The sequence below is a fragment of the Ochotona princeps genome, chromosome 6 (genome assembly GCF_030435755.1).
Source record: "Ochotona princeps isolate mOchPri1 chromosome 6, mOchPri1.hap1, whole genome shotgun sequence".
Classification (NCBI taxonomy): domain Eukaryota; kingdom Metazoa; phylum Chordata; class Mammalia; order Lagomorpha; family Ochotonidae; genus Ochotona; species Ochotona princeps.
Genome location: NC_080837.1, coordinates 12,217,186 through 12,241,865, shown reverse-complemented (window position 1 = coordinate 12,241,865; position 24,680 = coordinate 12,217,186). Strand labels below are relative to the sequence as shown.

At 44.3% G+C, this 24,680-nt stretch overlaps 1 protein-coding gene across 1 annotated transcript in view; it reads left to right on the top strand.

The window, feature by feature from the left end:
* Positions 1-24,680, top strand: part of ABHD2 (abhydrolase domain containing 2, acylglycerol lipase) — a 101,850-nt gene that overhangs the window by 6,642 nt on the left and 70,528 nt on the right. Inside the window, exons 2-3 of the mRNA XM_058665602.1 lie at positions 17,693-17,774; positions 20,172-20,371. Of these exons, the coding sequence (XP_058521585.1) occupies positions 20,178-20,371 (194 nt within the window). The 5' untranslated portion in view covers positions 17,693-17,774; positions 20,172-20,177. The remainder of the gene's footprint in view (positions 1-17,692; positions 17,775-20,171; positions 20,372-24,680) is intronic.

Sequence of the window (24,680 nt, the reverse complement as noted above, 5' to 3'; positions counted from 1 at the left end):
AGAGAATCTGCACTCACTGTTTCACTCCTCAGATGGTTGCAGTGGCCCAGGATTGGGCCAGGCTGAAGCCAGGAGCCAGGAGATTCATCCAGGTTTCCCACATGTGTAGCAGAGCCCCAAATACTCGAGCCATCCGCGACTGGTTTCTCAAGCCATTAACAGGGAGCAGCTGGGACACAGGCCAGCACTCACGTGGGATGTTGGTGTTGCCAACAGGCTCTACTCTACCCCAATACCAGCCTCTGGAAATGTTTGAGCACTGGATGTCTGATTGTATCAGGGCTACCCACATGGCCTCATATCCTGCATTCAAGTGTGGGTTTCTCATAAGCTGGGACCAGGAAAGTCACTGTAGTAGACAGAAGTACAGAGGTGGGCTTAGCACAGGAAAGATGCAGAGGTACTAAGTGAAGCCAAATGATGTCACAGAGCACTGTGCAGGAAAGGCTGAGAGCAGGGATGTGGGAAGGGGGTCGTTGCACTGTTCCACCGACACAGGCCTTCAGGACTCTGACATTATCAGCAGGCATCTAAGCTCTGAAAACTGGTTATGAGTCTCATTACCTTAACATAAGTTCATCAGAATTTTACTGGTCTCCACAGATAAAAAGTGCTGAAAGGAGTTATGCTTGTTCATTTTAAGAAATGATATGATAAATAGGGACTAGACACAGGTAATTTCATTTAATCAATAACTGAACACAAAGAGTTAATGCAAAGTAAACCAGGGAGGTTTAGTAGGACTAGTAGTCTCACTTTAGAGGCCACTTGAACCCTGAGTTCAAAGGACCTTGATGCAAGACGCTTAGCTCTCTGAGGCAGAGATTTCCTGGCATATTTGTATCCTGCACAGCTCCCTTCTGTGTTTTTGAGAAATATTAGTCCAGTTGAAGAATTAGCAGACCTTGTTTTCCTATGTGTCCATGCAGCCAATGCTTTTGCCTCACGGTAATGAAAAGGAGCCCTCTGAAAGTGACTTCTCTGCTTCTCTTCTGATTGTCTCCTTTAGGAGTGAGCCATGACGTTTTCTTATTGATGTTTGCATGACCTGAACACTTGCCAGGTTGGCAGTAGCTGGCAGTAGCTAAAGGCTGTTTGCCACAGGTGACTCATCAGCCCAAGGTCGGTGGGGACTGCGGCTGGATGCCGAGTGAGCTGGGACTCGACCGAGCCGATGTCTTGTTGCTTGTGATCATCACCCATCCATTTATTATCCTTTATTTGTGGGGTTTTAAAGATGATATATAATAGACAGTATTATATGGTGAAACCCCATACTCCTTCACCCACAGCCCACCTACAGGACTGTAGCTGTAATTACAGTGGCCACTCGTGTATCCTCTGTTATTCTAGCTACTTTTCCCCCAAGTTGCATTAATTTAGACTTCAATACAAAATGTCATATAACTGCACCTATAAATACCTCCCTGATGTCTTGCATAGAAATGGACTCTGTAACTAATCCCTATCATATGTAAAATCAATAATAATTCTCTAATATTAGATATCCAGGCATTATTCTCATTTCCAGTTGTTTAAAAATGCCATAATTGTTTTTCTTAATTGTTTCTGAATCAAGATTCAAATAAGGATCACATGTCTTGATTGGTTTCTCTACCTGTTATGTTTCTTTTGAGCCACAAATTCCCTCCTTTTCTTTTTTCCCTGCAATGTATTGGAGAAACTGTTCTGTAGGGCATTCATATACGATGGCATGCAAAGGGTGCAGTAAGGCAGAGTGAGGAAAGCCTTCCTTCCCAGAGGGCCAGATTATTAGTATCTTGTGTATTTTTCTTTTTTATATAACTAGTAGCTTATTATGCAGGTTGTCCTACTTGTTCTGTTTACTTGAAATGATGCAGTTTGTTTAAATTTATTTATTTAATGTGCTTTTTTCAAATGTAGAGAGACATCTTCCATCCACTGGTCTATTCCCCAGATGTCCATTATAAACAGGGTTTAGCTAAGCTGAAGCCAGTGCCTGGAATTCAATCTGGGTCTTCCATGTGGGTGGCAAGGATCCGAACATGGACGTGCCACATGTGTTTCTTCTCAGCATACACATGAACAGGAAGCCAGAATTAGAGCTAAGACTGGATCCAGGCGCTCTAATGTGGGAAGTGTTTGTCAACACCTGCCTAGCACGGCACATTTTAGCACATTTTCATGTGCAGAGTGGTGTCCTGCTAACTTGCTCATGTGTCCAATTATGACTCTCTGTCTCTTAAAGATGAAGGGAAACACACCACACCTAGGGTTTTACAATGGCAATGGAGTCCTGAGGGCTGAGAAACATTCTTTTTTTTTTTTTTTTAATTTTCATTCAGCATTTGTCAGGCCCTTTCGTTGCTGACACTGTGCAGGTTTTTGTCCTCAGATGTTCCCTGGGACCTGGTCCTCCTGTGCACCTCCATGGGCCGTACTTGGCCCTGGGGAATACTTTTCATGAATGTTTTGCTAAGCTTCCAACCTCTCATACTCCCTGCCATGTGGCCCATATTCACACTGTAGGCTTTAGCCTCTCAGGTTCCAAATACCCTGGCTGCAGTTCCCTCCGAAGTTCGGATCATGAAAATAGAGTGCTTACTCATTCTTGTCCATGACAGTGAAAAACGTATTCATCTAACTAGTGAGATGATAGAAGATGCCAAGTAGATTATAGCCAAGGATATTTTCCCCATTTAGAACAGAATCTGTCTTTCCCTCACTCTGTCATTAATATCGCCCATCAGTGATTATTGTTGACACAACTACACAGAAGACTGGATGTTGCACTGAAATCTTCATTTTGCTGCTGCAGAGCTTATACGAGGCATGTAAACAAAAAGACATGACAGAGCTTCTAGGTTGAAGTGGTTGGGTCAGTCCAGGTCTTCAGATGGCCACCATGATGGATCCGTGTCTTGCTCCTCTGCATTGCTAGAGCCTTCCCTTGGCCCAGGGAGGGCCTCCGTGCCCTAATGTCCTTGCTTACATTAGTAACTCACATAGCTGGTGTGAGTAGCAAATGAGGTAATGTCTGAGGATGCACGCTGTACATAGTAAATTATGGACTTGGTCTCCAATGTCAACATCAGCTTATTTTGTGACATGCTTAAGGGGTCAGTGAGGTAATGTTTTCAGATTGCACACACCTAGTGAGCTACACTAATAGGAAATTTTAGTATCAGAGAGTTCTCTTTCTTCATTTGCAGGACTGGTGGTTTGAAGATAATGGTGTCAGAGTCCAAGCATAGAGCAGGGTTCCAGGATGAAAGCCTTCGATCCCTAATGCCGATTCACAGTTTTGATATTTGGGTAACAGCCTAGTGGACAAGCTAATGGTCCAGAATAGAAGAATGTCTATTCTGGAAACAACTGTGTGATCCAGTTGTTTCTGGTAGAAGTTGATTACATTGGGGTTGGCAGAAATGGCTCACATGCAAGTCTCTGACCAGACCCAACAGTGTTAAGGAACCAGACATTCAGCTCTGGACTGGGACCCATTCTAGCATTGGTGAAGTACGTCCCTCCCTTGCCTTCTCTGGCAATTTTCCAATTTTAATTATAATAGAGGATACCCTAATGGATGGGGCTTAACATACGCTGTCTCATGCCTCAGAATGACTCTACAAGAAAGGCCTTATCATCCCCATTTAGTGGGCAAGGAGACTGGTATGCCAGAGGTTATAAAACTTGCCTAAAGTCGTACAATTCTATATTTAAGGTTTTTTCACCTACTTGAAAGGCAAAGCAACAGAGTAGGGGCAGGGTGAGGAGAGATCTTCCACCTCTTGGTTTATTCCCTAAATTCCTACAACAGCCAGGGTTGGACCAGGCAGAAACCAAGAGTCCAGAACTCCATGTAGATGTCCCATGCTGGGCAGTAGCCCAAGCACTTCAGCTATTATCTTCTGCCTTCCGGGATGCATTAGCAGAAAACTGGATGGGAAGCAAAGTAGCTGGATTCAAACCAGCAATTTAATTGGGGGTGCTAGTGCTGCAAATGGCTGCATGACAATGCCTGCCCCAAAGGAGCTGCTGTGCCTCAGTGCCCGTGCGCCAGCAACTCCTGAGTAACACAGCTGAAGCTCAGAAGCCACATCTGTTTGTTGCCTCTTTACCTTGCACACCCTGAGAAAGTATCTCAGTGAAGCAGAAACATTTCAATACCAGTTCTTCTGGTCTGTTTCCACAAACATTTTCAGAATTCCACAGATGTTTGAGAAAGGATTTTTCTGTTTCCTTTGGATGTTATGAAGGAACCCTATTTTGTAATCCCACCAACCTCTTGATCTAGGTTGACCTAGGATTAATTGTATTTCTGGTTATGTTTTGTACACCAAATAAGCCCATTCTGTTGGAAAATGTTGGACGATTTTGTTACATCTCAGAGTAGCAGGAATCGTGAGTCTTCGTATGGTCTTTGTCTTCCTCTGAGTGTCAGTGATCATTTCCATCTGCCCCATCTCGAGAGCCTTTTCTTCCATCTGCTACCTAGGACAGCTTGCCCTCACTTTGAATTCTCTTTCTTTATGAGGCATCAGTTTCTGACATAGGCTTATAACTAAGTCCAGTAAGGTGGCCTTTACACAGAGAAGAAAGAAGTGAAAAAAATATAGCACTGGATGGTAGCTCCTCTGAGAGAAAGCTGAACATTTTTCATTTGGGGAAGGATAATTATTTGCCTGAACTTTGAGGCGTTGTTTCAAATATTCAAAAGCCACTGAGCTTGCTCTTTGGATGCCATGGTGTGGCAGTTACTAAAGGACCATAGCTCTCAGCATCACGTGATATTTCTTTATAAGAAAATTCTGTTCAAGAGATCACAGTGGTAATGCTTTTGGCTAACACCTTTGCAGCAGACTCAGTCAGTAAATAAGTATTTAGGAACTTGGCACTGTATGCTAAACCCCTAAATTTAAATTTGTATGTAAATTAATTTAAACATGAGCATTGAGTAAGAAAAATCCTGCCACATTAAAGCACTATGAATCATCACTTTTAAGTAAAGGTTAAGACTAGCAGATTTTCTAGTGGTGAAAGGATATTTACAAAATATGAAAGTGAAACACTATTTTAGGGCTGGGTGGATGGACCCCCAATGCAGCTTCCTGTATTGTTCAGCAGATTGTACAGAGCTAGTTGACTGCCATCAAAGGGTCCCAGTGACGCTTAAATAGGGGATGAAAATACTTACCCAGCATAGCTGTGGGCTGGGTTGTACTTAGCCAAGTAAATGCTTCTCGTGCCTCCAGCCTCACATCCGTCCCTGAGCTGCGTAACATAGCACGCACAGCTTCGTGCACAGAGTCACAGTGGCATGTGTGTGGCGCCATCTTCCAGGCTGATGTCTGCATCCCCTGGTAAGCAAAGCACTGAAGCTTCTTTTCAGGGTGACTCATTGTCATTGCTCCCCAACCCATCCAGCTTCTGACTGCCTCACATTCTCAGGCCTTAGCTCAGCCAGGACCCCAGCCTGATGCCTGTTCTCCCTCTGTCTCACCTGCTCTTCTCTTCCATCTGTTCCTGTGGCTTCTCAGCCACAAGTCTGCTTTCTCTTTTGTGCATGCTTGGTTCAAATTTATCCAGTATGTACAGCTAGTATTCAGAGTTTAGTAGTTAGTTATATATAGATTAGCACTATTTTCCAATTATCCCATGGGTGCCATGCATTATACTTCTGCTGTGGTCCCTGCCAGAAATCAGAATGAAGTTGATTGATGCCTGTGGTATTCCGTGGGGAATGGGGTGGTACCCTGTGGTGTTGACACTGTTTTCTGTGGCTTCTGTCCTCTTCATTTACAAACCACCACTTTATCCAGGAGGATGCGCTTCACCTGTGCAGGTAAATGAATTTGGAGTACATGAGATCCTTTTCTTTCCCAGGCACAGAGAAGTATCTGCCCTACTTCTGATAAAATCAAATTTTCTACTGGCCAGCTCCTCACCTCCCAGGGAACTGACAAGCAGCAGCATCAGTGCATCAGGAAATGCAGGCAGTGAGCAAAGCGGCTGAGTATGTGTGCTGTGGAGTATTTTGTAGAGGTAGACTGCTGTGGACTCGGAGCAGATGTCTGCCTCTCACAGCCAAAATTTGGACACAAACCAAAGGAGGAAGGCTGCTGGCAAGCTAGGATTGGCAGTTGGGATTTGTCCTCTAGCTGTCAAAATGCCTGGGAAATTTGTTTCCCGAGCAGGAGGCAGGAACAATAGTAGTAGGGTTTGTGTTGGACACAGGGGAAAAAGGAAGATTTGAAGCCGTAAACTTATTTGTGCATCTTTACTTGCAAAAGCAACCCACTTGGCTCTACCCCCAAATGTGCCAGCCCAAAGGGCTTCCTTTTGGAATTGTGTTTTTTCTAGATTGTTCGGTGTCCTCAGTCTTTGAAGATTTGATAAAGCTGAGCTCCATACTGCCTGGAGACCAATCTCTTAGCTATTGCTTCAAACCTAACATCATTCTAATCTTGAGTTTTTTTTCCTAATATCTCACTTATTTTTAATATTGTTTGCATTGTTGAGGGATGCATACCCATGTAAGCCTCCATTTAGGGTGGGGAGGATCAAAGTATGGAGGAAGGTGGGGGGGATAACTGTTTCAGTTCCTTTTTTTTTTCTCCTTTGTCTGCAGGGGAGCAGAAGCGGGGGCCACTCCTGGCTGTCAAACTACATCAGCACCTGGGGGTGGGGGACAGCCATTCGATGTCATCTTAGAGACTCCAATCTGAGGAAGAGTGTTCCAAGGAGGTTGCTTGAATGTGTTTTATAGTTCTGAGATGCCATCAGCTTCATTGCACTGGGGTTGAGAAAATCTTTCCACGGTCTATTGACTGACCAGGTCCATCTTAGTGCATCACCAGGCCCAGACACTTGCTGCAAAGCTTGGCTAGGAGAGTTGTCCAACCTATTCTGCCCTCGCATCCTCTGATGAGGTGTTGGATGTCCCTTGCAAACCTAGATAAACTGACCATCATGTCCCCTTAAGCATCTGGATGTGCTGTCCACTGACATCAGCATCTGAGGAGGCCCAATTCTGCACTCCAAGAGTGAATCACATATCTTGTGGTTTTCCCTGTGGCCAGGGTTTGAGTACAGTGATCTAGTTGGGGAGTCCCCCAGGAAACCTCACTGGGGTGATGTTAGACTTGACTCATGGTGCACCAACCAGTGTAGGGTCAGGATAGGTTTGTCACACGCACCAGCCAGGGGCTGCAGCTGCCTGATCAGTTCCAGAAATACTTTTTTTAAAAAGCAGTTTTCTCTAAAGAGCTCAAAAGTATTTTTACAAACCTTATATTTGAGTATATCCATGGATATTTTTAAATCATAAATCCTTTTCAGCCTCAAATTTCATCAGCTTCTTTCCCTCGGTCACCTGGAATATTACCTTTCCTCTCTCATTTTAATAGGAGAAAAAGCAAGCTTTCATAAAGTTTAAGACAATTCACCCAAAGTCATTAGGCAGAAGCTGGGTTCAGACTGAGGTTTGCTGATTCTAAAGCCTGTGTTGTTCACCTGTTCCACATGGCGTCAAAATCCCAGCAAGGGCAAGTAACCTGCTTAGCGCTACACAGCACAGCACATTCAGGAGCAAGAATAACTCTAGGTGCTGTTGGCAACAAGTAATGTGGAGACACAAATCGAATCCCCTCCCTCCTCTGGCATTCTGGATCCTGCACATGGAGGTGACAGTCTTGGTTCTGAGAATCTGCAGGACTGATAGCAGAGGCTCGATGATGCTGGCTGTTTTCAAGACCAGATAGGTGACTAGCCCACTCATCTCTGCTTTCATTGTTAACCCCATGGAGGACTGAGCACACATCAGTCTTCCATATCCATCTACCCTAGCTGGTAGCATTTGTCTTTATGACTTGGTCACAGTGGAGTCCATGTGACCTCCAAGCTTGCTACTTTAAACTGGCAGAAGATCTAGTTTCTACTCACAGCATTTGAGGTATTTATAAAACAGAAATAAGTAAAGCATGCCTTGCAAAGCTGTCCACACCATGTGCTCTTGCCCAGAGAATTTTCTTTCAATCTCAGAAGGGCAAGGAGCCCAGCTCCTTTCCTGCTTTCGGGCCTTGTGTGAAGGGGTGTGGTGGCTGAGCTATGAGCGGAGCTTTTACTGTTCCCACAGCTGGCAGAATTCCTCTTCAGAGAGCCCTAGAGCTTGGTGGGGCAGAGAGGAAGGGTGCTGAGCAGAGTAAGTCTGTCCTTTGGAAACAAAAAAGAGTCTTGGCTTGCTGGTCGAGTCTTGTCATAGGTATACTTCTTGATACCTGTCCGTGTGAAGTGCAAGAGCATGGAAGTTTCAATGGTCTGCGCAAGTGAGACGTATGTTCTCGTTACGGCCTAGAAAAAAGTGTGTGTGTGTGTGTGTGTGTGTGTGTGTTAGCCAAGTACCGTGCACTGACCTGGCACCAGGCGCTTTGGAAACCAGAACACTCAGGATTGGGAACTTCCAGTTCTTTTTATTCTCCTTTTCTGTCACAGCACACTGGCTGAAACTTGCTTCTCTGTGTGCCCTAGTGAGCTCTGGGAATCAGTGGTTCTTCAGTCAAGGGCTATACTAGGCACTGGCTTCTTGCCCTTGCCTCCAGCCAGAATCCGATTTCCTCCCCTTGGAAGCTGGTGCGCAGGCATGGAAAAACAGATGGGGTCTGTGTAGTGAATCTGGGGATGCTCACCTCTTCAGCTGTGCCCTGCTCTAAAACACTGATCAACTGGGCACTGAGCTTGTTGAATTCTGGTAAATGGATTTTGCTTTTGATTTTACAGAATGCAAGTACAGTACAGATTTTTAAATTACCTTTTTTTTCATTTGTATTGAAAAATCAGATTTACAGGGAGAAGGAGAAACAGCTCTTTCATCTGCTGATTCACTCCCCAAGTGGCCACAATGGTCGGAGATGAGCTGATCTGAAGCCAGGAGTTTCTTCCAGATCTCTCATCTGAGTGCAGGGTCCCAAGACTTTCAGCTGTTCTTTACCGGTTTCCCAGGCCACAGATAGGGAGCTAGATGGGAAGGAAGCGGGGCAACCGGGATACAAACTGGTGGATGTAAGGCGAAGACTTTAGTCACTGGGCTATCATGCTGAGGCCTTAATTACCATTTTTAGAGTTATTAAACCTCTTTGTTACAGTGCCTGTCCACTTAGAAAATTATAAAAACCCATATAAGAGTCACCTGGCTTATGATATTTTGGAATTTTTATCTATGTATTTATTTGCTTGAAAGATACAGAGAGAAAAACAGAGAGAGAGAACTCCCCAGATGCCAGCAATGCCCGGGGGCTGGGGGGAGAGAGAGAGAGAGAGAGCTCCTCAGATGGCAGCAACAGCTGAAGGGGGGCAAAACTAAGACCGGAGAGCACAATTCAGCTCTTCCACATGGGTGGCAGGAACCCAGCCGCTTGTGCCACCACTGCTGCCTCCCAAAGTCTGCTTTAGCAGGAAGCTGGCATCAGGAGCAGAGCCCCAAGACAGACCCAGGCTCTATGATGTGGGATACAGGTGCCCTAATCAGCATGTTAACCACTGGAACCCTGATTATGATTGTTGTTTATTCTCAGATGTAGTCTTATTGGTTTTACAATGGCAGACCGACTAGCTTAGCATTTAACTAAGTGCTTTGCCCAGTTTTTCTCTAGTAGAAAGAACTAGTCTCTAGTAGAAAGAACTAGGATTGTCTGCCAGTGGCAGGGACCAGCTTTCCTTCCCTTCACATGTAAAGTGCTCCATTAAATGTACGCATTTATACCAGTGACTCAGTCGTCAGATATTTTTAGTTCAGTGATTTTCTTTTGTGAAAGCTCGTGGGTTACTAGCCATGCCTGACATTTAAATGCAAGGTTCACGTTTTCTCGTCGTGGGTGATTTTTCCTTTCACTAGGAGCTTGTAGGCCATTTTCTGACATTTCAGCTTGATGAGTATATGACTTAGGACTTGGCAGAAGAAAATGGTTAAAACTTGTTATGTGAGTAAATTTACACAGAAAGGCCATTTTTTGATCTTCATTTTGCACACAACTGAGAGCAGTATTCATGCAAATGCATTTAATTATCTGCCAAACCCTGTGCTTCTCTTTGACCCACTTGGATGTGAAGTAGCTGACTGGTAGGCTCTGTGTGTGAGAAGGTAACCCAGGGCCCTTCTTCTCCGCCACCTGTCATGTGCTAGCACCCAAGCCTGCTCTGGACCCCCCAGGCAGCTCTGGCTGGAGTTATTTCAGGAAAACATTCAGTGCTTGTTCTTTGAAATAAATGTCTCTTGGCAAATCCTGACAACAGGATTGGCCTGACAGTTGCCAGGGCTTTTCCATCATTTGTGGTAATAGGGGGAGGAGGTGGTCGTTTCTGTTGATCCTTAAACACTCTGGCCTGCAGAACACACAGGCCTGGACCAACACAAGCAACAAGAGCTGGAACTGGGAGCTGCTGGCAAGGTCTCGCTCCCATTAAATCTTACTGGGAGGTGAAGGTTGACCTAAGCCATCAGAGGCTGTGCATTTCTCTGTGGATGCTCTCCACAGCCTCCTGGCGGTACCTGTGCGGCTGACCCACCTTGCGGTGAGGAAGAAACATTCATAGGGTGCAGAGATGGATACTGAAAAGTGTCACGGGACCAACGTTGACACCACAGACTAAGCTGCTGCCTATAATTGCAGCATCCCATATAAATACTGTTTCAAATTCAACTGCCCCACTTCTGATCCAACTCCCTGCTAATGCATCTGGAAGGCAGCAGGTGATGGTCCCTTACCATCCACGTGAGACCGAAACAGAGGTCTTGGCTTATGCCCAGTCCTGGCTGTAGCAGCTTTTTGAGGAGCGATTCAGCAGTTGAAAGATCTCTATGTCTCATCTCATCTCTCTTTCTCTCTCTGTAACTTTTTTTTTTGGTAGAGATTTATTTATTTTCAATGGAAAGACAGGTTTACAGAGAGAAGGAGAGACAGAGAAAAGATCTTCCATCTGCTGATTCAGTCCCTTAAATGGCCACAACAGCTGGAACAAAGCCTATCTGAAGCCAGGAGCCAAGAGTTTCTTCCAGGTCTCCCACATGGATGCAGGGTCCAAAAGTTTGGGTCATCCTCCACTGCTTTCTCACGGCACAAGCAGAAAGTTGGATGGGAAGTGGAGCAGCTAGAACATGAACCAGTGCCCATATGGGATCCCAGTGCTTGAAGGTGAAGGATTAGCCAGTTGAACTGTCACACCAGCCCCAACTTGTCACAATAAAATTTAAAAATCTTAAAAAAAAAAAAATAGAGACAATGCTGTTTTCCTATCCATCTTTGTCTTCTGGTTTGTTCTGTTATTTTCTTTCTTTTCTTTTCTTTCTTTTTTTTTTTTTTTAACTCTGACAGCTCTGACTTCTTTATGCAAATGGAAAATGTAGGGGGAAAAGTCTGGCACTTTTCCTTCCAGCTTTCTCCCTAAAAACATCATAGCAGCTACCTTTAAGATTACACACTTTTTATCTTAGTTGCCACTAGAAAAGCTAAAAGGTTGGAGTGAGCTGGGGTTTTGTGGCCTCTACTGTCTGCCCGCTGGGTGTTGAGCATTGAGGCCCGCTAAAGGCTTCCCATGCTGGGCCAAGGTTATCTTTCCAGGTATTGACATTTGCTACGGCAGCCAAGCCAGTCAGGAGAGTGGAATTACACAGGAGAAGGAAGCGCAGGTGAGCGGCAGCATTTCCGTGGGCCGAGGAGAAGAGCCCCAGGAAGGAGGGATTCTAGAAAAGGACTCCAGGTTGGTGAAGCCCAGGACCCCCTTCAGCACAGAAACAGGAACAATTCATGTTGGAATTATTGGGGAGCCTTATTGGCTGCCCTAACTACCCACTCACTTGCTGAGTCTAATGTGGTCCAACTTTTGAGACTGAGAAGTGTGTCCAGGAGTTAATTTATTGAAGAGGGCCAGCAGTCGATGAGCCAGTTATTGTGCCTCTCTGGGGTTAGGAAAGGGTGTCTTTTATGTCTTTGAGGGTAAGTTCTGTTTGTCAGATTAGTTTATTGAGGCGTAATGGAGGAAAGTTTAGTGTTAATGGTAGTGACTAATATTTTGGAGCACTTACTGAATACCATGGGCTTATTGGTATAAAGGGTATAGCTGAAAACAATATAGTTAGGGAAAGAACATGGACTGTGGATAATTATAATCGATGAATTTAGGGGTAAAGTGCTCTGTGAAGCAGGTTGGAAAAAGGGACCGTTTTTTGGTTACAAAGATAATTCTATTCCTGTCTTCTCTAGCCGAAGACTACAATTCTAGCCCCTAAAATCTCATCTTTTTGAGCCGAAGTAGACGTCTGGCATCATCTACTTCTAATCTGACCTCTCATTTTACAGATAAGATCTACAGGGCCCAAAAGGTTGAGTGACTTTTTAGGTCACCAGCCAGGAGTTGTAGGCACTAAGACCCTGGTATCTTGCTTCACAAACTGGAGCTTATTCTAGTGCCAGGGCCCTGTCTCTGGCTGCTTCTGTACCTCCATCTTGCAGTGGTGTTCTCCCAGGCACCAGAGATCAGAGCATCAGAGGCTCAGCCCAGGCCTTTGCCACTGGTGGAAATACCAGTCAGATATGTCTGAAGAGACCAAGGCAATACTGAAAGTCCCTTTAATGACTAGATGGTGGGGGCTTGGCAATAAATAGCGTGGGTTTGTTGTTGGACAAATCCCTTTGCAGCGCCTGAGTGTACTTGTACTTGTAAAAAGTGAGGGTGGGGAGGTATGGGAAGGACTGTCAGGCTGGGAAAGGACTGACCCAGGTACACAGGAAGCCCGGCCCATGGTGGCCATGGAGATCATGTGGCAGATGGGATACACTTCTTTTCACTCCTGCTCCACCCGGGCCTCCAGTTCTCCTGTTTGGGCTGTCATTTTCACTGGGTTTCATTTGCCTAGAGCAGAGGAGGGCACAGAAGAAAATAGTGTAGTAAAAGCTGGGTTTGTTATGTTCAGAACAGGTTTTAGAATGTTTGTATGTCGTAGCAGGTCAGAGTTGAAAAGAATGAGCATCATAAAACAACTACAGCAAGATAAACTTAAAAGGACTGTGAAGCGTTTTGTTCTAAAATGGACTGCAAATTCCTGGTTTCGTACAGTGGATGCACTCTCTATACACACACATAACCTTACTCATATTTACATCTCTAAATCTGTTGGCTACATCACGTCCTGCTTTAGGTATGGCTGCTCCATCATGTTTCATTTCCCCCCCCCCCCCCCGGACTAATTATCATTGTCTCAAGGTTTCTGAAATGCAAATGAGCTTCTTAACATGAACTTCTCCCTCATTGAAATGAGAATTCTCCCTGATTGTGGTCCTGCACAGTGCTGGGCACGGAGCAGGTCACCAGGTATATAAGCTCAATGAACATCAAAAGGGAACGCCTCGGCCACGTGCCAGAGAACTGACCTGTGCCTCAGGACTGCAGGCTCAAGTCGGATCGGAGCTGCATACCTGGACCACAACCATTAAGATCACTCACAGGATTACCTACCCTAAATGGAGTTAAATGTGAAAACCTCGGCATTTTTCAAGGGTTGATGAAGTTAATTCTCTATTGCATTTGCTATTTAAAAACTGTGGTAGGAGGACATTGTCACATCACTCAAGGTCCCTTATGTAAAGTCCCACAGAGTGCTTTTAGGATTCCATACCAGAAAAGCCCTGTTTTCCCCAGATGTCTGCCGTGCTTCCAGAGGTGAGCTTGCGATCTGTGTCAGGACACTTTCTGTTTGTGGCTTCCCTCCACATCCTCACAGTCAGAAAGTATACATTCTATACTTCATCTAACCTTTTCTGCGCAACTGTGGTGCATGTTGACGTAAGGAGTTTCCTTACGTCCAGGGTTTTAAAATTGAAAAGATTTTGCTAGTTGCTATTTTGTCAGATTTTTTTTCAAATGACAAAAATACTTGAAGTCGTTTTGAATTTTAGTAGAGGGAAACTGTCAGCGCTCTTAGAAGTCCCGTAATTTTAGCGTCTGTAGAGGCTTGGGAATACACATTTCTTTTTCTTTTTTTTTTTTAACATTTTATTATTATTATTGTTATCATTTTATGATATAGTTCCATAGGCTCTTGGCATTTCCCTTATCCCCTCCCCAATTCCCTCCCTCCCACCTAGTTTCTCTATATCATTACTAAAATATAGTTCTTCATACACAGTCATATGTCCATCATTGCGGGCATGGACAATGGCAGAGAGTCCAGCATCCTATTGTCAGGATATAGTGAACAGATTCATTGTAAGTCCATCTTTGTCTGGAAGTAGAAATGCATACTACATTGTATCCTCACATCTGGATGTTAGTCTCCATTTCACAGCTACTGTACATCTCCTTAAATGAAAAGTCATAATACAAAATTAACAAAAAAAGAAAAATAGAAATTTACAATGCCATGAAGTTAAATGACATGTTGCTAGATATGGCAGTCTCCATTACACAGCTACTATACATCCCCTTAAATGCAAAGCCACAAAACAAAATCAATATCAGGGAGAAAAAAGAAATTAACAACACCATGAAGTTAAATAACATGCTACTAAATGCCTAACGTGTAGCTGAAGAGATGAAAATCAAGAATCTTCTTGAAGAAAGTGATGTACTCTATGATCTACGAGTCATTGAATGATTTAATCAGAAGAAAGTGTTTTTGAAGAGATGAAACTAACAGAAAACAACAAAATCCATGCGATATAGTTTCCGCTGATTTTTGTTGGTGAAGTGTGTCTCTTCTAGACAATAAATAGATGTTGTTTTGTTTTTTAATCCAGGCTACTAATCTATGACATTTGGTTGAGCTTAAGCCATTTACATTCAGAGTTTAACATGTATGGATGGTACTTTGGTCCTGTCATTTTAGGAACACATTTCCTTCTGTATCATCAGCAACTGCAAAGTGAAAGAGTCCAGAAATACTAGTGGGGAATTTCCTTTAGAAATTGTAAGGCAGGTGATCCAGATTTGGTGGGCTGACTCCTTTGGGTTATCAGGGATCCAGGTTTTCTTTTTAAGATTTATTTATTTATTTTTACTGGAAAGTCACATTTACAGAGAGAAAGGGGAAAAAAAAATCTTCCATCTGCTGGTTCACTCCCCAGGTGATCTCAGTGGCCGGAGCTGAACTGATCTGAAACTGGGAGCCAGGATCCTCTTCTGGGTCTCCCACGTGAATGGAGGGTCCCAAGACCTTGGGCCATCCTCTGCTGCTTTCCCAGGCCATAAGCAGGGAGCTGGATAGGAAGTGGAGCAGCCAGAATACTAACCGGTGCTCATATGGGATCCCAGCACGTGCAAGGCGAGGATTTAGCCACTGTGAGAACGCTCTGGCCCCAGGGATCCAGACTTTTTTCTGCTTTGCTGTCCTCCTAGAGGGACTCCTGGAGTGACTCCAAAGATTGCAGGAAAGGAAGGAAGCAGAAACAAGGTTGACTTCCCACCTCTTAGGATACATCCTATAAGGATCTGAGCAACTCTTGCTGAGCTGATCGGAGTTTAATCACCTGGACTCACTGAGCTGCAAGGGAGGCTACCTACAGTCATTCTCCCCAACAGATTTCTGTTTCTAAAGTCAGATAGTAACAATCACATGAAAGACTTACTAGAGAGACGCAATCAGTAGTGGTCTACACATTTCCAAATCTATGTATATACAAGGGTACTTCACTAAGTTTGTGGAAATAAAAGATATTTTGGTGCAAAAGATTTGAACTCCACAACACTTTTAAAAAGCATATATATTTTCTATAAAATTTTTGAAGACTCTCCATATTAAGTGGATTTCAGAAAATTTTGCACCAAAACCGGTGTATCTTGAATTTTTTTTTCCATTAAGTTTTTCAAGTGTTCTGTCAACAGGTGGAAAGTGCTGTGTCTTCCTGTCCAATAAGTTGTGCCACTCTGCCCTTCCATAAGTTTTTTATGGAAACTTGTCCCGGGCTAGAAAGTTTTCTCCAACTGTTGCATGTTCACATGCTTACAGGAACCATTCAGGTACCACAAAAGTATAGTGAAAGCCAGGGGCCGGTGGTGACGAGAGAGCTTGTCATGTCCAAAGGTCTGAAGGGAACAGCTACTGTCCAGGTCCACTCATTGTCACCATGTGAGAATGCTGGCTCTCTGTTGCCAAATTTTTTTTTTCTTTTCTCTTTTTTTTAAATTTTTTTTGAGAGAGAGAGAAATAGAGAAAGATAGAGTCTTATTGGAAATCTGATGTTTATAACTTGCCAGTTAATAAGGTTTGTTTGTTCACCAATCCCAGTCCCAGTTCATTGGGCCCAGCCCATGCTGTAGACTTCACTCTGCAGCCCTGGGCTCCTGGTCAGCTGTGGCAGATTTGCCCCAGAATACTTCATAAAGCTCACCGAAAAATAAAATTGAAAGATGAGGCTATTTTAGTTGCCAGAAGGTGCTGAAGTTCATGCATAGTTTATTCATACCATATATTTTTCATGAACATTTTGCAGACCTCTGGTATGCATTGGTTTCAACCTTGTTTTTCAGAAAAAATTTCAATTTTATTTTCCACTAACTTTTTGAAGTGGCTTCAGATGAAGAGGCTGTGAAAATCTGAAGTTGAGCAAGACCACCGTGGAGGTTAATTGGTTCTCTGGCTTTCGTTGTCTTGCTTGGGCAGTTTTGATGTGGTGGAATCAGAAGCTAACCGGCTTGATTCCCAGCTTTGTAGCTGTGCACCTTGAAGCAAACCTCTGGTGTTACATGTGTGTCTCGTACTAGTCATCTGTTTGCTGGCTGACGCCTCTGTTTCCTTACCCATCCTCACTTCCAAGTGGTGGCTGAGAGTAGGGTCTCTTGAGCCCAGGATGGATCCTGGCTTTTCTGCTGGCCAACCATTTGTTCTTGAGTGAGATGCTTGAATGTTCTCAATTCCCTCGCCTGAAAAGTGGGCCTTACCTCTAGGATATGTGAAGGGTTAAAGAAGCGGGTGTGCAGCATGGAGGATGGGCCTTGGCACATAGGTAGCTGTGAACATCAGCCATTTCCCTGGGTTCCTGTGCTGCTTTGGGAGCCATCGCTCTTTCAGCAGGTTTTCCCAGTGAGGCTCAGTTCTGGCTTCCTGTCTCATGCTGAACACCTTTCATTCTGGGTGCTCCGCACCTCCCTTTCTTTGGACCCTGGTCTGAGCCCAGTCCTGGCAAGCCAGGCCACCCCCACCTGCTGTCTTCTGCTGTGTTCTGTTTCTTCTACCTTGGTTTTCAGCCCATCTGTACCCTTTTACTTTTCTCAGCTCATTTTTTTTTTTTTTATCTCATTGCTGGATGTTTGAGGGAAAAGAAATGACTCTACTGGCTGTGCTCCGTTGATCCAAAGTTGATCCCAGTTATTTCCTTGGTCACACAGAAATGGTGCCCATTCTGCTAGGCATTTCTGAAGATTATGTTATGAACTAAAGGGTAAAAACAGGGTGAATTTGTTTTAGCCACAATTAGGAACACAGAAGACAGCTTGCTGTGGAAACCAGAGAAAGGCTGTCAGGATTACTGGATTCCCAAAGGCATTCACCAGCATGTTTGTTAAAATGACCAAACATCCTAGAATTTGCTACATATGTTAATTAAGGAAATTGTCTTTCTCCCTAAGAATTTTAAATGTAGAAAAAGGTTAACTACTTCTGTTTCAATGAAAATGACTTCTTTCTCATTCTTTTAAAAAACTCACCATACAATCTTTTCAGCTTTTAGGTTAATTTGACTAAGATCTGACCTGACCAACCGAACTCTACAACTCTTCAAGGAAAAGGACCAAGTGACATATAGGTATGTATGACCAAAACTAATTTTGTGTCTCCTTTCTGCCTCCTCTTCTATTAATAAGCAGTGGGCAGAAGGAGGAAGGGAAGGAATTTTAAATTTTTAAGTCCTGGAAGCCTATTGTAAACCAAGAATGAGACTGGTAAAACAACCTACTAAAGTATTAACTATGCTTCAAGTCCATATTACCAGCATTTCATCAGAGCAGCTTTGGAATTTCTGGTGGATTTTGGTTTTGATCCTTCACTTTACTAGACTTACTCTCTTAAGTATCTGCATCTTGGATATTTGTTTAACTGCCGTCCTGCTAGCAAGGTGGCCAGGCTGTGACCGGGTGAGGGATAAGAGCTGCAAGTTAGGGTCCGGCGGCGTGGCCTAGCGGCTTAAGTCCTCGCCTTGAAAGCCCCGGGATCCCATATGGGCGCCGGTTCTAATCCCGGCAGCTCCACTTCCCATCCAGCTCCCTGCTTGAGGCCTGGGAAAGCAGTTGAGGACGGCCCAATGCATTGGGACCCTGCACCCACGTGGGAGACCCGGAAGAGGTTCCAGGTTCCCGGCTTCGGATCAGCACGCACTGGCCCGTTGCGGCTCACTTGGGGAGTGAATCATCGGACGGAAGATCTTCCTCTCTGTCTCTCCTCCTCTGTGTATATCTGGCTGTAATAAAAATGAATAAATCTTTAAAAAAAAAAAAAAAAAAAAAGAGCTGCAAGTTAAACCCGAAGATCATGTTTTTGTGCAATGCTATTGACATTGTTGGGACATAGGTCCCTTTGACATTCTGACTAAACCCTTTACCACCTCCATAGAAAACTGTTACACATGCACAAACTTTAACATGTGATTTCAGAGGTTTTCTGGATTCTAGAATCCTGTCGGAGGCCCATAGACCCCAAGTTAAGAATCACATTTTAGGGGTTTCTAGTCAAACTTCCCAGGATATTCCCCAAAAGTAAGGTGAAATGTCACTAAAAGTTACATTTGAAGAAATTCATCTTCTCATTTAATGTTTCTGAGGCCTAACCATCACTCAAAATTGCATCAGGTGAGTTTTTAAAGATTTTGCTCTCCCTGATGGTGAAGGACCAGTTACAGTCCTGGATTTCCTTCCCTGCCTAGGTTGAGAACCTCTGCCAAGCTTGTCTACCATGTATGTGCTTGGGGCCTGTATTTGCCAGAGCTACTACTGAGTTTAGAAAAGGGTTTCTGAGTCCTTTCTGGATGTGCTGTTTGTGTCAGGAGAGTTCAGTTGACTGTACCTCAACACATTTTTTTGGAGATTATTTTGCCCTGCCCCGTTCTGTCTCCAGTATTGGCTACCAAGTTCTCACGATGACTGTTTTCTGCCAAGGCTACTTGAAACCATTCCAAGGAAAGTTGTTGCCATGGTTACCATGGCTGTGAGAATTGCCATTTTCTCCTTTCTTGTCAGCTTGTGGTTTTCCTGATTTTTAAGGTAGCAGCTGGCATTCTGTTTTTCTGCTGAGCAGCAAGGGAAACACTGGGTTTTTGTTGCCATTGCTTTACTATTGTTCATGTTTGGTTATATGTGTTGGAGTAGGGGGGCACGTGTATGTTTTTCATACAAGGTAAAGCTACTTCACAAGATGAAAGATTAGAAGAGTCAGGAAAAGTCATCATTATCTATACATTTTCTGTACTGCAGTTTTAAATTTTGACCTACTTTGGCCTAATTTTGGACTTGCCGCTAAGTTAGATACCTTCTATGGAAATAAAAATAAATAAGTGGCCAAGCTGCCTTTCATATTGCCTGCTACCCAGGAGCCAGGATACTTCAGTCTGGGCTAAATCTAAACTGGACTGGGACAGCTGTGCTTCTGTGGAACAGGTGGCTAAGTCAGGTGGAGGATGCTGTGTCTCAGCTTACTATGAAAAGAGAGGTGGGGCCAGCTGTACCTGGTGGCTTAGCAACCCCATCTCATATTCTCATCTGGGGCTATAAACGCAACGGTTAACACACACCTGGTACACCAGGTGCAGGTTAAGCCTACAGAGAGATTCAAGGTAGCCTGTTACCAGAAACGATAGTACCACCCCAGTGCTGCTCCTATCTCTGACCAGTCTTATTTTTGCTACTCTCTGAATGTCACCATCTTCATGGTTTTGCAGCTTGCTTATTTTGATTGTGTTATTGAAATTTAAAAAAAGAAAAGAAACCTTACAAATTGTATTAGTGCTCAGGACTGTATGTTTGGGAGTTGAGTTGTTGCCAGTACATTGATAGTGGTAAGGTGTGGACAGCGTCTATCTGGGTAGAACCTGTGGGCACACCTGGACCATGACATGCATTTTGGCCTCTTATCACACATGCCTCTGTAATGCTCTGTGTGCTCGTAAACCCATCGTGTGCTTGTAAACCCACCCTGTGCCTCTGCTCCCCAGAGCAAGATGAACGCCATGCTGGAGACGCCGGAGCTCCCGGCTGTGTTTGATGGGGTGAAGCTAGCTGCCGTAGCTGCTGTGCTGTACGTGATTGTGCGCTGTTTGAATCTGAAGAGCCCCACAGCTCCACCGGACCTCTACTTCCAGGACTCAGGGCTGTCACGCTTTCTACTGAAGTCCTGTCCTCTTTTGACCAAAGAGTGAGTAAACCTCATGCTCTTATTTACCCACCTGCTGATCTGCTGCTTGGCTTGGTGGGATGTTCTCAGAAGGATCTTCTTATGCCGTGTCTTTTAGGCATCAATGGAAAGTGGTGTCATTGGTGTTAAAACAGCTACAGTCTTGATAGCAATCTAGTATTTGAATCCAGGAAGGTAGGAGAGTCAGATCTTTGTTGCCTGGAAACATCCCTTCCTCCACAGGGTGGTATCATCATCCATGGTAAGGACTTTGCAGAAAACAGCAGTCATTTCAAGGTAGATAGAGAAAACTGGGACAATTTTTTAGCCCTTTAGCAAATGGCCTGTTGCCAGTTCTTACATAGAATCATCCTTACTCAAAATAATCAATAAGCCAGAAAGCCCAGACCTATTAGTTGGGTTGTCTTCATCTGCTGTATTGAAAATGTACCAAGAATGAACTAGTAGAACTGTTTTTTCGGTAGAAAGAACTTAAAAAGAGAACTTTCCTTCCAAGAAAACCAGGTTTCCCTGTAGAAGCCCAGGCCTGGATTTTGGAGGTGACAGGGGTAGGCTCTGCTTCTGGTATAGGAAACCACAGTTTAAAACTAGGAGAATCTGCCCAGTCTGTTTCCAAGCAATGAGGTGTTAAGCATGTCCTTGCCAATACCTTCTCATTAACTGTGTCTTTACGGGGCTTGTGTTAAACCTCACGTCCAGAGCATTCTGTACCCCATCCTCGCCCCCTTCCTTTCTGGCATTGCTGCCTCACTTTGGATTATTGTGTTCTGCATGCAGTCACACAGGACTGCAGCTGCTTGTAGAGCAGCACACAACTAGCTGACTTCCTAGGAACCAGGCCATAGAGAGCAGCAGAAGCACTTCGTTTTAACCTGGTAACTACCTCTCACTTGCTGGGTGTTCACGCACAGATGCTATGATAGTGGTGTTGTGACCCTGAGTTAGGAGACTGGGGGAGTGCTGTGAATAACACACAGTTGTAATACAGGGTTTGGCACTGCCCCTGCTGAGGGGGCTTCGCATCCCAGAAGGCTCTACAGTTAGGATGTGCTGTTCCTAATACACTAAAGTGTGCATTGTCCAGCGTTTTGCATATTTGAACTTCTGTTGTTTCTTCAGTGCTTAGCGTGGTAATTTGGACTGGCTAGTGCCATTGGTGTCCCCTTTCAGTCTGAGTGGGACTACTAGTTCCACTTCCTGCGACGTCTCATTGTAGAGAATTTTTTTTAAAACCAAAGAATTTAAAACCCTGCAGGTGTTTGCGCAGATGAGTGCAAATTTACACCCAATATTGATTCCTGACTAATTAGAGGGAGGCAGCTACAGAAAAACCGTTACTGTCCCAGCTCCAGAAAAATGTCATGTAAGGTATTTTCCATCTTAATTGTTTTTTTTTTAAAGTGTAGTTTTTTTTTTTTAAAGATTTATTTTATTTTTATTACAAAGTCAGATACACTGAGAGGAGGAGAGACAGAGAGGAAGTGGAACTGCCGGGATTAGAACCAGCAGCCATATGGGATCAAGGCAAGGACCTTAGCCGCTAGGCCACACCGCCAAGCCCCATCTTAGTTGTTAAAACTATTTTAAAAAGCTAATTATGGAAGTTTTTACCTCTTCTTACCTTTGCCTAAAAACAGCCCAGACACACCAGTTTCTCATTTCTCCTTCCCTCCCCCACCCCACCACAGCACACTTTCTCAATGAACCTAAGGTGCCAACCTGGTACCACATGCCCTGTGTTGAAGAGGTCCACGTACCCCTCTTGGTAGGGAAGTGCTTTCCTGGTGCCATCTCATCATTTGGTGGAAATGTTGCACCAACCTGAGCAGGCAACATCAGTAGGGAGCCCTGTGGCCATTGGACAGTTGCATGCTCTCTCCTGGCAAAGGCAGAATTAGCACGGTGGGGGAGATGGGAGCGAAGGATCACCTAGGTTAAAAGCAAAACTGATGTTTGCTTCAGAATTAGCTAAGGTTTGAAGGTGAGGTTCTCCAGCAAACTGTTTGCTTCCAAGACCTGTTCCTGTGATTTCAGGATGAGCAGCTAAAATTCCAAGCACACTAACATTCTTGACTTCAACATAAGAGATCAGGGCAGAAAGGTTCATTTGTTTTCCCTCCGTCTTTTAATTTGCCTCTTATTTCTGATTCAGATCCTAATTCTTTAGGAATAAGTATATTCTGCGTTCATGTGGGCCCATCACCAAAATATTTTCACATTATTCTCTGTTTAGTAAAATTTTTGAGTACCTCTCATGGGCATGATGCCATTTAATCCTCTTGATAAACAGGCTGTTCGATTTCACTCTTCCTCCCCGTTTTAGGGATAAGGGAAGGGGGGGGGCATCAGGGTAGGAAACCAAACACAAACTGCGATGTGGCTCCAGAGGTGGTTGCCTCCTTCTCCCTGGGTCCTACACCAGGATCTCCTTCAGGATGGCTGCCTGCAGAGGAGTGAGCAGAGCCAGAAGAACCCGGCCAGGCCAGGAGCCATCAGCAAGGTGTCCCCGCTCCCACCTGCAGGGACCTTTCACTCCTGAATATGCCTGTTTCTATTTTGATCGCCCTGTTGTAAGCCACAGTCTCTTAATGTTCTTTCTCTCCCTTGATGTCACATTTCTGGAATAGCCTCCTGTGTTTGGAGTTGAAGGCAGGAAATGGATCTGTTATGACTAAGAGTGCCTCTCCTGGAACTCTGGAGATTTTTCCCTGGGCAGGAGAAGCCTGTGTTCTGTCTTCACTAGCGCTGTCCTGGGCAGTAAAGTCCAGTCAGCTCATTTACAGCAAGCTGGGGGACCCTGACTGCAGGCGTCTGTTAACCTGACCTTGTGAAGGATAGGAACATGAACACATTCTCTTTGCTGTGCAGAAACAGGAGGAAAAGGAGGGAGAAGTTGAACATGGGAACATGTGAGGAGGATGGGATATTTCTTCCTCTCCTCCCCTCTCGCACCCCGGCAGTTTTAAAATCTGTCTGAAGGTAATTTCCCCAAGGATAAGTGAATCTTTTAATGTCTAAAGGAAAACTTTACTCCATTGGGATATGTCCCTTGTTCACTTAGCAACAGATCAATATTTACCTGGTGATTCATTTTTCTTTTTTTTTTTTTGCTCTCAGAGTGTTTGCTTTTCATAAAACAAGCAGGCCAAGCTCAGTTGCAACTTATGAGAAAGTCTTGGTGGTGATAGAAATCTCCTGGATTTTCACTTTTTAATAGAAAATAGAGTATACAAAACTCATTTGTTTTTTATTAATTATATACATTTTTGCATATTATATTAAGTATGAAGGGGCAAAGGCTAGAGGAAAGTGGGTAAGACCATTGTTTTCACATTCTGTTCTTTCTTTCCTGTATCTGGGGGAGGAGAGAGAGAAGGGGAGAAGCCACGCTCAGCCTTCCAACCGTCCTAGGGTCCCTGACGTGGGGCATGCTCCGAGGGTCCTGCTCAAGTGGTTTTGATAGTTCAGTAGTTCTGTATTGCTGCCTATCTTTCTACTCCAATCATGATGAAATCTCTCCAGACTCCACTGGCTGACATAGTCCACCTAAGAGACTCCGTTTGCCCAGGTATTCACTGCCAACACTTGGCTAGAGTAGCTGATCAATTTCTTCTGTTCTGCATCCTCTGTTATGGTACCAAGTGTCCTCTGCAGGCTCCAGTTGACTGCTATATCCTCCATATGTTTCTGAATATACTGTCCATTGCTCCATCCAAGCCACTGAGGAGGCCCAAGTCTGACACATGCACTCCCCGGTCAGACTGTGGAGCCTGCGGTTCAGTTGGGGGAATTTCCAGAGAAACTTCATCTACGGTGATCCCAGACCTGATTCTTGTGTGTGCATGCCAATACAGGGTCCGGCACAGTCCGTCGCCCAGATCAGCCTATTGTTAATTGCAATTGCTGGGTCAGTTGTCTCCAGCCCTGTCTTCTACACAAACAATGGGTATTACAGTCCCACAAAACTCATTTGTAATTTATGTATTCAGAGGTAGCACTTTTACTATTTTGCTGGATTTTTCTTGTGTGTGCACTTTACCTTCTCAGAGTTAGGATAATAATCAAGGGAACATCGAAACATTCATATAAGCACGGATTTAAAACATAAGTTTATGTGGATGTAAGAACAACTTGAAAGTCATGCATGGTTTTTCCATGAACTTTGTGAAGCTCTCTCATGTGTTGTTTAGTGACCTGCCTTGACACAAGCCCAATGTGCCATCAACACTTAGAAATCCACATTACAACCTCTGTCTTAACATTCTTTCTAATTTCCTCCTGGCTGTCACACAGGTGGATCATGGGGAGG